Here is a 12,506-nt window from a genome sequence, read left to right on the forward strand (position 1 = left end):
ACGTGGATTTGCAAATAAAAACTAGAATGTCAATTTGACAGTGTACAGAAATTTGACAGAAGAGTGGGAAATTCTACCCCCAACCCCACAGGGTTGTATAGTTGATTTCGTTGTTGTTGGGCTCGTGACGCTACCTTCTATTATTGTACAATGTGTTAATCCTACCTTGCCTAAGTATACCTTGATAATTTGAATACTTGAAAACATACCTTCGCAACCATGTATATATTACACAAGCGAGCAAAAATTAAATTTCTAGAAGTTAGAGATGTGGTTTTACTCCAGGAACAAGTATCTGATGTGTGTTTTATGTGACAAAGGCTTGTAAAGCTAAACAAGGCGGAATGTATGCAAGTTATTGCAGAGGAGTTTACGAAGGCTCACCCGCCGTTGTTCCAAAAATACGCTTTAGATTTGTGTTCCTGGGGCCCAAATTTAAAGGTGTTCAAAAATTGTGAAAAACATGTGTCCGCTCTATGATATGCAGTTTTTATCCTTTATTAATAGATGCTATCGATAAGAGGGAATCCAATGATAAAATATAGATCGCGTCGTGTCCGTCTGTCATAATGAAAATTTTCCCATTAACATTCTATTAAAGAACAGGGGCAAACTTCTACATATCATTCGAGTGCTGTCCGATTCAAGTTTTAAACTCAATAATAAGGGGCCTCCATTTTATAGCCGAGTCCGAACGGCGTGCAGCAGTGCGACAGCTCTTTGGATAGAAGTTTATACATGGCTAGTACTTCACAAATGTAGCCAGCATTAGGAGGGTCTAACCACCCCTACAAATTTTTTTCTGATGGTCTCACCAGGATTCCAATCCAGACGTTTAGCGTCATAGGCGGACGCGCTAACTTCTACGCTACGGTGGCATCCATAACATATAAAGCCATGTCCATTCGTCTGTCTGCAGAAATCACGCTACATGCTTTAAAAATTAATATAATTAACTGAAACTTTGCATAGATTCTTTTTTTTTTTGTATGTAGCCAGGTGTAGTTCGAAGATGGCCTATATCGGATTATATCTTGATATAGCCCCCATATAGAAGGATCGGCCGATTTAAGGTTTTATGTCCATTAAAGCCACATTTATTATCCGCTGAAATTTAGCACAATACTTTGCGTTTGGCTCCTCAACATTCGTACTTGGTATAGTTAAGATTAAGCTATATTTGGATATAGCTGCCATAAGACCAAAGGCCTGCGCAAGACTTCATTTGGGCTTTCAAAACATACTAACAACCATGAGTACTTCAAGACCTAACATGAGTATTTCAAGACTTTATTTCTTTGTTTAAAATACAATATTGTGTGGGACAATTGAGAACTGAATAAACAGATAACAATTCGTCGCTGTCATGCTATCTTGTTCCGTACGCCACTTTATTATACCCACCATTGAGGGATAGGGGTATATTCATTTTGTCATTCCGTTTGCAACACATCGAATTATTCATTTCCGACTCTATAAAGTACATACATTCTTGGTCGTCGTAAAAATCTATGTCCGTCTGTCTGTTGAAATCACGCTACAGTCTTTAAAATGGAGATATTCAACTACCGGCACGGGATGACTGAGCATCACGCGGATTGTAGCCCTGAGCTCCGATTTGTGTAGTATTCATCGTCATTACGATAAGCTCAGCTAGGAGCTACCGGGTGCGTCTACAGGTTGGGGATAGTGGAATGCTTCATATACGGAGTAGCTGCAACTGCAGTCGCGGACAATCAGCGGTATCGTGTCGAGAGTGTCAGTGATGGGTGCCGCTCGGCCCTTGCAAAAATACTGAGTGCCTATGACGCTCGAGGCTTAAAGGCGTTATTGGCGCCTTTAAATAACCAATGGCCATCATGTTCCTGCGGCGATAGGTCCTTTGGATCGGGGCGACCTTGCCATCTATAAGAGTTTGACGAGGATCGCCACCAACCTCCACATGCAAATGTCGCTACTACAACAACAACAGAGATATTGAGCTATGCATTTTGCACCGGACTATGACGAAGGTTGGTTTTATTATATACCCGTGGTGGTGGGCATCCAAAGTTCGGTCCGGCCGAACTTAATGCACTTTAACGTGTTTATTTTGAGATGAAAACACTTTATGTTTGCCAAATGCATTGAAATAGGTCATATTTTTTTGCATAATTTAACCTCAATTTGTCGAAAACTAAATGCGATACGTGAAAAAGTGTTCTTAATCTTACACAAACCGTTCCTAACTCAAAAATAGCGAATGGAACAAGATAGCATTAAGCCGACGAATTGTTCACAGGTAACAATTGTTGCCTGTTAACAATTATTATCTGTTTAACTCAGTTCTCAATTCTCATACAATGTTGTTTTTTAAACAAAGAGTTTAGGTCTTGAAATGCTCATGTTAGGTATTGAAGTACTCATAGTTATTATTCACCTCTATTATGTATGTCGTAGTCACAACGAATTCCTGTCGTTTATTGTGAATGGTATTACATATGTCGTTTTTCGCCTGAAATGCGACTATGTTTAAAATCTATTACATTTTTTGGTATTATGTATGCCGTTTTTTAACGAGAAATTCGACAGAAACAGTCGTAGAGAATTTTTCAAGTGACAAGATTAAAAATTACAAAAACTGAATAAAAATAATTAGAAAAATGAATAACAGCAAAACGTAAGTCTTAGTATCAAACATTTGTGCATTGTTTACCTAAAATTATTCAATTATACATATTTAAAGGATAAAGAAAACGACACCAAAACAATTTGAAGCTCTTGTGGATTTTATGTGTCAAAACCCAAATATAGCTAAAGGATACCATAAAAACACAGGCAAGTTGTCCATTAAAGAGCAGTGGAATAATTTGCAAAGGAAGCTGAATAGTTTAGGCCCTCCCACACGTGAGGCTGAAGGTTGGATGAAGGTATGGGCAGATATGAAGAGCAGCGTTAAGAAGAAAATCGTGCACAATAAGATGGAAAGCCGTGCAACTGGTGGAGGCATTTTCAACCAGAAGTTGTTGACACCTTTGGAGGAGGCAGTAGCAGGACTACTGCAAATCAATTCTATTGTAAGTCCAGAATGCCCATCCATCGGTGTTCAAAGCTCGCCGGTAAACCTGATTCAAGAAATTTTGGAGGACGAAGTTGATGGACACGTCAGCGAGGACAATGTAGAAGTGGATATCCAACCCAATACTTCCACTCGAAAAAGGAAGCAACGAACTGTGGACAAAAATGTACTTCTGGATCAACAGCTTAAAATTCAGACAAGTTTATATGAAGAAGTAAAAAAGAGTTTGTCGGAAATCGAGAGGTATAGTCGCAAAAATTATAAAGTTCAAGAAGAACGATTGAAAATGGAAAAGGAAAAACTTAGGCTATACAAAGAACAAATTAGAAATAAAGAAAACTATAGGACCAACATGTTGAAATTGAGAACGGAAGAAATAACCCTCAAACAACAAAAAATTGAGATAGAAAAAGCCAGAATTCAAGAATTCTTATGATTTGTGTGTTTTTATGCATAGTGCCATTTTTTATTTTGCTGTTAAGTTCCTAATTGCCATGGGTATAGGATACCTTTTGTGTTATTTTTTATATTTTGTGTTCAATAAAACTAATTTTTTTATACATTCATTGTGTTCATGATATTTAATCTTATACTTGTTGCTGTCATGTCGCCATTATTTTCATTATAATCTTCATCTGAATTTTGATTTTCTAAAGGGATTTCAAATTCACTATGATCGAGTTTATAGTGGATGCATATATATTATGTAAAGCTGCACAAACTGCGGTAATCTTCGCGGCCATTTCTGGAGAATAATGCAACTGTCTCGCACCAAGCAGGCAGCGGAATCTATTTTTTGCAACACCAATTGTTCTTTCCACAATATTTCTTGCTTTTGAATGTACTGTGTTAAATCGAGACTCAGCACTGCCTTCTTCTGCTGCCCTAAAGGGGGTGATTAAATATGGTTCTAGTGGATATCCTGCATCACCTGTAGATATATAGATAAATAAGTTTGTTTTTATCCTTGTCATTCCATCATACCTAAAAGCCATGTGTTTCTTTCTCCGTTATTATATCGTTCTGCAAGATATGCTTTAAGATCACTAACATTCCATACCAACGAATCGTGTGCTGAACCTGGATGGCTTGGTGAAATATAACGTATTCTTAGTTTATGATCACAGACCTGTAATTTTGCATTATAAAATTCTGTGAATAGCATATTAATCAGTTACTCACCACCATCACATTTAAGCTATAAAATCCCTTTCTATTATAGTATTTCCAACGTTCTGATAGAGTTGGAGCCAAAATCTTTATATGGGTGCCATCAATACAGCCAATTACGCCCGGAAACCTCGTTTGGCCATAGAAATGTTCCTTTATTTCCATCTTTTCCCTTTCGCTCATTTTGAATGTAATCCATTTGGAGCAAAGTTCGCTATACATCGCATCTATGCACTCGTGAAAGACACAACTCATTGTGGGTTGTGCCAGGCCCACGTTGAAATCGTTTCCTGCTCCTTTTTGGTAGCTACCTTCCGCGAGTATTCTTAGTGTTGCTGCCAGCCGCAAAGTTTTAGGCACACATGTTGATCTGGAGGGATCACGAAGTTTTTGTGAAATTGTCCTTAGAACGTACCGAAAAGACGCTTTGTTCAGTCTAAAATTGCTTACAAATCTGCAAAAAAATATTGATAATTTGGGAGAAACGTGAAAGGAAACATACTTACTTTGAACTTGGAAGGGAAAATATGTTTGACTGAATTCTTATCTGCCTGCGATAACAAATAAGATTATAAGCATTGGTTTCGTCTTCTTCGTCAGAAGATGAAAAATTTGCAACACTTAGCATTTTAATTTTACTTTTTTACTTTTTATTACGAAACGTTTAAAAAGCCGGCAATTGTAACTCAAATATTTTCAATCAGCTGATGTTTTTATCACTGGGTAGTTCAGAATTTATTAAAATATGTAGGATACGTCTATTACAAAAACACTCACGTCATTTTTTTACATAATACCAACGAAATGTAAATTCGAGTTCGACTACGACTGCTCTCGAAATTCGACTACGACATACATAATAAGGGTGATTGTCTTGAAAGCACTAGTAATGGTGTAGCGCAGGCCTTTGATATAGACTTATCTCCCGATTTAGGGTCTTGGGCCCATAAAACGCCTATTTATTATACGATTTCGATGAAATTGGGCGGTGGCTTATATAAATCGTTTCGACTTCTGCGCCTTATATAGTTCAGATCGGTCTATAGTTGGATTTAGCTGCCATATATACCGATCTCCCAATTTAAGTCCTCGGACCCGTAAAGTGAGCTGTGTTAGGCCCTACGACATCCACGTTTAATATGATCTATATCTGGATAAATGTCATATAGAGCGATCTTCCGATTTAAGGTCTTGGGCCCATGAGAGCCGCATTTATTATCAGATTTCGCTGAAATTCGGCATGGTGACCTATGCTAGACTTTTCGACGTCCGTGCCCTATATGGTTCATATCATTCTATATTTAGATACAGCTGCTATATTGTCCAATATTCTGTTTTAGCAACCTGAACAGTGAATTGTATTCATCAGTCCAAATTGGATCATGTTTCCATATAGCTACAATGTGTTCATAATTATGAATTTTTTCAGGTTTATGACCAAAGGTGGTTAACGTATACTATATACGAGATGGTGGGTATCCAAAGTTCGGCTCGGGCGATCCTAAAGCTTTTTTACTAGATGAATACGAATTTCTCAAATTTCTGTTGACGCGCCCGGTAGCTCCCAGCTGAGCTTGTTGTATTGACGATGAACACCAAACAAATCGTAGCTCGGATTTCCAACTCAATAAGCCGGGACGCACGGGTTGACTATGAGCCCCACAGGTTTTTTTTCGTTGATTTATTTTACATGTTGTGCTACCGTAAATATAATTGTAAACAATGACTGAAATTCAAAGCCGTTAAATGATTAAATGTTGCCAAAAATGTGGCAACAACGTTTTGAGACAAATGTCGCCAAAACATGCAGAAAGTCGCAAGAAAGGTTCACATCATACGATTCCCGAAATGTCAGTAAAAGTTAATAAATTCGAGGTGTGAGGAGTGAAAATTCGACATTTATATAATAAAGGGTGCAAATGGAACCTATATTTGCGAAAAAAAGTTGAAGTTTTTAGTGTCGTCATAACATGCGTTTGACAAAAATATATATATATATATATATATATATATATATGTATATATATATATATATATATATATATATATATATATATACAAACAGTTTTTCCATTGTGAGGTTGGTTTTCAAAAAGTTAAACTTTGATCATGAATTCATATTTGGCTGAAGAGAAATTTTGAATATTCGCCTAAAAACCCCATCTTTACTATAGTCGAAGATCCTAAAGTTTTTATTACAAACAAATTAATTAAAACCTTCACCACTACTGTGGTATAGGGTATCATATGCTAGGTATTATAACTTAGTGCATTTGTTGCTATTATACAGAAGGACGAGGAAAAAACCCATTGATAAGTATACCGATCGACTCAGAATTACTTTCTGATTCGATTTAGGTATGTCCGCCTGTCTGTCTGTCCAAGACTTTTCTTGACCTTACCGTCTTGTTTGTTATGGCCCTGATGGCCAGTTAATTTCCGTAACGTCCACGCATGAACATCATACCACCTCACGTAATTCATGATCGCCCGGATCTCTGCCTGTAGGATCGTATTATGGTCCATTCGTTTTTTTTAACACTATCCAGAAAAAACGAATTGGATCACAAATGAAAATTTGGCAGCCCGACCAATTTTCCGAAATGCCGAGTTGACCAGTTTTAGGGTCATGACAAGAGGCGCCTGGACGATGTAGGGCCTTGAAATTTTCCACAAAATCTCGCTAACACCTCAGATTTAACCATTTCAAATTTCCCCGTTCTTGCACGGCATATATTTACTAGTTTTTGATTCACTCCCACAGTGCGTCGCCTCGATTATACCACGATGATATGCCCTGCACCTATCCTTTATCTGTTCTCCCATCAACTTAAGTGTCATAGCCGCAGAGACTGCCTCACACTTAATCTGTATGTCAATGGCTCGGATATCTAGAATAGTGCGCAGTGTTCAGTGCACTAGTGAGCCATATCGTTCCGCCTATGCCGAGACAACATGTTCTCTGAATCTGTTGTACTATCTTTACGTTGTACTTTTTCTCCATCGCAGTCTACGAAACTACTGAGGCGTAAGAAGGAATTGGTCCGTTGGGCCGTCTATATAGTGCTAATCATCTAAGAGCCTCCTCAGTACGCTCCTAAATCTGACACATCCAATTCAGTTTCGTGTCAAACATCAATTCTAAGTATTTCCAAGTCTTAGCCAAACTTGTCACGGAGACTTGATCAAAGTCCGGGCCGCCCCACCACCAATCTGGACAAAGATTGCCTTTCATATATCGGGATTGGACAATCCTCGTGTAGCAATCTGCCAACAGACAATTTGTCGTAAATCTCCACCCTTGTAAGGCCGCTTCAGCGGCACTAAAGGACCTCCTGACGGCAGGGGGATTTGACGTGGTCCTCTTCAGGAACCATGGGTGTGTGGAGGAATGGTTCGTGCACTTAGAATTCCGGGAGCCAGCCCCGAAATAAATAAGTCTAATTACTGGCTGACTTCCCTATTTATGGCACACGATTCAGAGATGTCGCCTTAAAACCTTATGTTGCTGGTTGAAGCCGCTTCTGTGGGGAAGAGAGTCTCATTGTGGGAAGTGATGCTAATGCACTTCACCGGATGTGTGGAAGTTCGGATGTCAACGTAAAGGGTGAGCTGCTTATATATGGCGACTTGTGATAAAGGGGATAAACCGACCTTTATTACCAGGAACAGGCAGGAGGTACTAGATATTACCTTTGTATCGGAAGAAATAAGTGGAAGAATGTGCGACTGGGATGTGTTAGATGACCACGGCTTCTCTGATCATCGTTATATTAGTATCAGCCTTGGAAAAATACTGCAGAAGTGGTACCTCGGCTAAATAGAAGAAAGGCGGATTGGGATAAATTTTGGCTCAAATTCTGCACGTCTATCCCTTCTAGACCAGAAAAGGAAGTGGCAACTGCGTAGGATATAGAGATAATGGTCAAGCGGATCACGAATGCCTTGAATGACTCGGTTGTGTCAGCATGTCCAAGCCAAGGGGCAAACAGCGACCTCCATGGTGGATCCCAGAGCTGGTGGGTCTATGGAAGGACTGTAAAAAGCTCTCCAACAGAGCAAAAGCCACAAAAGCACAACACGATTGGACATCTATAAGGGTGAGCTAAGAAAATATAAGGCTCAGAACAAATCCTGGGTAGAATTCTGCAGCTCCGTGGAGATTATATCTGGGGCCCCTAGGCTAAGGAAGATTCTATCTTTGAGGCCTATTACAATGGGGTATATTCAGACGTCAGAGAATGTATGGACAATGTCTCGTGAGTAAACGCTACTCTACTCCTTGATACACATTTCCCGGGAAATTCTCCAACAGACAACGTGGCACCAGAAGAGATTGTCACTGGTGTGCATTCGTCGGAGATTATTGGGGAAATTGTGTCTGAGCCGAAAATCCTTTGGGCGATAAGAAGTTTCGACTTCTTTAAGTCGCCAGGCCCTGATGATGCATCACCGGTTAAATTACAAGCTGTGTCAGATAGAGGGATACAAAGGTCATTTTCATTCCGAAAGCAGAAAAACCTAAACATACGAAGCCGTGAGCTTTTCGTTCTATAAATTTGCCATAATTTACGCTGAACACTTTTGAGAGGTTAATAGAAACATACCTATGGGCAAAGATCCCTGGAGATCGCCTGTCCGGCAGCAGTATGCAAATCCACTCAAGCAGGAAATCCACTCAAGGAATATAAAATGGTAGCATTTCTTGACACTGGAGGTACTTTTAATAATGTAAAACCAACGTCATATATTAAGGAGTTTGGGTTTCTAAGCATCAACTCTACATAAAAAAGTTTATTAATAACTTACTTACCAAAAGATGGGATTGGGATCTGTTGATCTAAAAAGATGGGTCAGAAGAGGAACAACTCAAGGAGGTGTACTGTCTCCTCTACTTAAGAATATAGCCATTAACAATATATTACTGTCTCTGGAAGAAAAACTCGTAAAAGTGGTACCGTATGCTGATGACGTGGCAATTGCGGTTAGGGGAAGTTTCACAGCACTCTAAAAGATATACTTCAGGAAGCTCTACAAGCAACAGCGAAGTGGGGTACCAAAAGTGGTCTAGGTGTAATTTCGTGCAAGACAGAAATAGTTCTTTTCAGCAGGAAATACAAGTTGCCTACAGTGGCACCTTTCTTCTTTGGAGGATAGAATGTTGCATTTACAGAAAGCGCAAAATACCTGGGTGTTTTGATGGACAAAAAATTGTCCATTGGCAAAAGTTGGGGGCTTACACCGCGCGTCATGCACTTGATATATACTGGAGTTATCAGACCTATAATGATATATGGTGCTGTGGTCTAGTGGGCGGCGCTTCAAAAGTCCACGTTTTGTTCAATACTTAACCGGATTTAAAGGATGACTTGTTTGTGCATCACAGCCGCACTGAGGGCGACACTATCTGATGCACTGAATTTAATGCTACATCTTATGCCTCTGTACCCAAATTGCTGCGACCACTGCCGTGGTAAATTAAACGATTTGTCTCGCCCAGGATAGGTTAGGTTGAAAAGAGGGTGCAGGCATTTATCCGCCCCATACCACTATGGACAAACACCTAAGCAAGTAATCGGCTTGTTGTGCGCTCTGAAAACTATAAAGTAATCTATAAAAAGAAAATTTTAATATAGGAAATCCGTGCTTCCTACAAAATCTTTATTTGTTTTCAATACCATGCCCCTAAGATGGTTAATGTCTGGTATTGTGTCCGCACCTTAGTGCCGGTATCTGTTAGACGCGAAAGCCGGGCAATGAGAAAGGAAATGGTTCAATGTCTCATCATCTTTCCCGCATGCCCTACACATACTATCACTTGCTGCGCCGATTTTACATAAGTGAGCTCGTAGTCCTATGTGTCCCGTTATGATACCAATAGCTAAACCTCCTTCCCTATAAACTCCTTCTTACTTCCTTTCAGAAACAGCCTTGTCTTCTCACGATCTGGATAGGAATCCCATAGGATTTTCGCCGTCCTACCGACAGTTTCGCTGTTCCACAATGTTGCATGCGCATTTGTTGCCCACTCCCTTAACTGGGACTGCCTTTACACGAAAGGCTTCCAGTTTACCAAAGTTTATTGACGGTAGTCCTTTTGCCTTCACCGCCAAATAGTCTGCTCTTTCATTTTCCTTTTCACCGTTTTAGCCCGACACCCAAACGATGCGGATTTTCTGATCCTCAAAGAAGGCGTTAATCTCCTTCTTACAATGCAAGACTGTTCGTGACCTTACCGTCCTGGTTGTTATTGCCCTTATGGCCATTTACTGTCCATAAAGATCATCACACTCGACGTCCTTGCATTAGCACCACATCATTTCACGCATTCCGTGATCGCCCAGATCTCCGCCCGCAGGACCATATTATGGTCAGGCAGTATAAAACAGATCTCAGTCCCTGGGTTCTCAATGTAGACCCCCTGGCCCACTCTGTCCTCAAGCTTTGATCCATCCGTGTAACATGATCTTCCAGATAACAATACTAGGGTTCCGTCAAGGGCAGCAGTGCCTCGCACACTACTTAAAGGTTCATCTCACGTATCCGATCGGAAACCTTTTCCCTTCATTCTAGGTTTCCTATCGTCGCCTCGATTATGGTGTTAGCTGCTCCCATCTTCAATCCATTCTTCCATCGCCTTAAGTCCCATAGCAGCAGTGGCTGCCTCACACTTAATCTGACAAGACAACATGTTCTCTGAACCTGTTGTATGGTCGTTATGTGTAATGTTCATCTTAATGGCCACTTTATCCGCTTCTCAATAGCACCTTCTTTACTCTTTTGCCTTAGTTTGCAAAAAATATAAATACATAAATAAATTTTTCTCGAAAATATTTTTCAGATGTTTTACTTAGTATATTTCCCTTCGAAATTTGTCATAATAAGTTTTATACTTATTTTCAGTATATTTTTCTAAATTTGCTTATTAGAATTAACATGAACGGTGCAGATTGATTGTATTGTTTCTGCTTTATGATCTAGTCATGACACATATGATTTTAATATGTTTCTTTTATTCTGTTAGTGTCACCCTTTTTTTTAGTGGCAACTTTATAGGGTTTTTGAGGATACAACCCTAATGTTTCTAGCACTTTTGACATTTTTTTATTTTTCTTTTGATGTACACCGGCCAATAGTCAAAGAGGCATTCAGAAAAATCAGGTACTTCCTTTCTTTTTCGACCACCGTATCATCCACATCAGCAATAGAGTAAAATAATAGTAACAATAAAGATCATAAAGTTTCTGTGCAATCGTTAGACTGGAAAAAACGTGCTAAGTGTGAAATAAACGTAAATTAAATTTTTTATAAGTGCGAATAAATATTGAAAAGGTATGGAATATCACATGATATTGAAATTTATCGGTCTTTGAAAAACCTTAATTTTCTCCAGGCCACGCCAGTTTGGAAAACGTTTTCTGTCCTTGAGTATCGTTGAGGTACAAGGGCTTTACCAAACTCCAAGTGGGAGATTTTTCATTCAGGAGATTTTGGCATATGTTGTCCTCATTTGATTTCACGAGATTGCTTTGGGAAAGTGTTTTTGTTGGTTTTTACGGCACGTACATTTGGTGCAGAGACCGCTTCCTTACACGTGGCCAAAGCTCGTCTTAGAATCCCATAGTCTCGGGGAAGAAGGGAGCATTTCATCTTCAGTCCGAAAACCAATTGTTCTGAAATTATTCAGGAAAGAGCTGGAACAATTTTTGTGAGAGGAACCAAAAATTAAATGTAACTCCACGCGCTAAAAACCACAGCCAGACGCTTAAGTCTGCGGCACCTTGACCATCAGCCCTTATCATCCATCATTGTACACAATTGAAGCAAAAATAAGAACTAGTCTAACGCAGATTCACCCAAAGTTATTTGACTGAACCATGTAGTGATATACGAGAACACTTTGCTCCAGCGCTGTGACTTTTTTTTTTTGTCAAAATGCAGGCTGAAGAATGATGAACCACTGAGGAAAAAAGACAAACATCCTCCATCATAATGTTATGGAAAAAAAAACCTTAAGATAAGTTAAATTTGTAATTCTTTTCTTTAAATTAGAACAAAACCTAATATTTTTTTTACTTTATTACATTTTGGAAACACTAGATTTTGGTCGAGCAAAATGGAGCTTATTGCAAGTTAAATTTCTTTTCTTGATATTCTCCCCTTAATATATAGCAGCTGTACACCGTGGGAAGGCCTTCATCATGGACATGTAAAGCTGGTGAGTTTATTATTAAAAACCCCTAAAATCGATTAAAAGAATATAATTTTTATGCGTGAT

General features: G+C 39.2%; 2 protein-coding genes across 2 annotated transcripts; one reads left to right on the plus strand and one right to left on the minus strand.

Annotated features, from left to right (window-relative positions):
• The first annotated feature begins 2,436 nt into the window (after positions 1-2,436).
• LOC131995345 (uncharacterized) lies at positions 2,437-3,494 on the plus strand. Its single transcript, XM_059363986.1, has 2 exons — positions 2,437-2,659; positions 2,726-3,494. Exons 1-2 carry the CDS (start codon positions 2,643-2,645, stop codon positions 3,492-3,494), a joined length of 786 nt encoding a protein of 261 aa, XP_059219969.1. The 5' UTR covers positions 2,437-2,642.
• Positions 3,495-3,591: 97 nt separating this feature from the next.
• LOC131994791 (putative nuclease HARBI1) lies at positions 3,592-4,856 on the minus strand. Its single transcript, XM_059361677.1, has 4 exons — positions 4,735-4,856; positions 4,241-4,682; positions 4,043-4,187; positions 3,592-3,989 (listed from the first exon to the last, which is right to left on the minus strand). The coding sequence occupies exons 1-4, from the start codon at positions 4,854-4,856 to the stop codon at positions 3,709-3,711; spliced, it is 990 nt and encodes a 329-aa protein (XP_059217660.1). The 3' UTR covers positions 3,592-3,708.
• Between the last annotated feature and the right edge of the window lie 7,650 nt (positions 4,857-12,506).

Source organism: Stomoxys calcitrans, chromosome 2, assembly GCF_963082655.1.
Source record: "Stomoxys calcitrans chromosome 2, idStoCalc2.1, whole genome shotgun sequence".
NCBI classification, from domain to species: Eukaryota; Metazoa; Arthropoda; class Insecta; order Diptera; family Muscidae; genus Stomoxys; species Stomoxys calcitrans.

Bases quoted from the DNA above. Each gene is read 5' to 3' on its own strand.
- LOC131994791 (XM_059361677.1), bottom strand. From the start codon at position 4,856: ATGCTAAGTGTTGCAAATTTTTCATCTTCTGACGAAGAAGACGAAACC. The intron at 4,188-4,240 runs GTGAGTAACTGA...GCAAAATTACAG, and splicing joins ATAGCTTAAATGTGATGGTG to GTCTGTGATCATAAACTAAG. The intron at 3,990-4,042 runs GTATGATGGAAT...ATATATCTACAG, and splicing joins AAGAAACACATGGCTTTTAG to GTGATGCAGGATATCCACTA.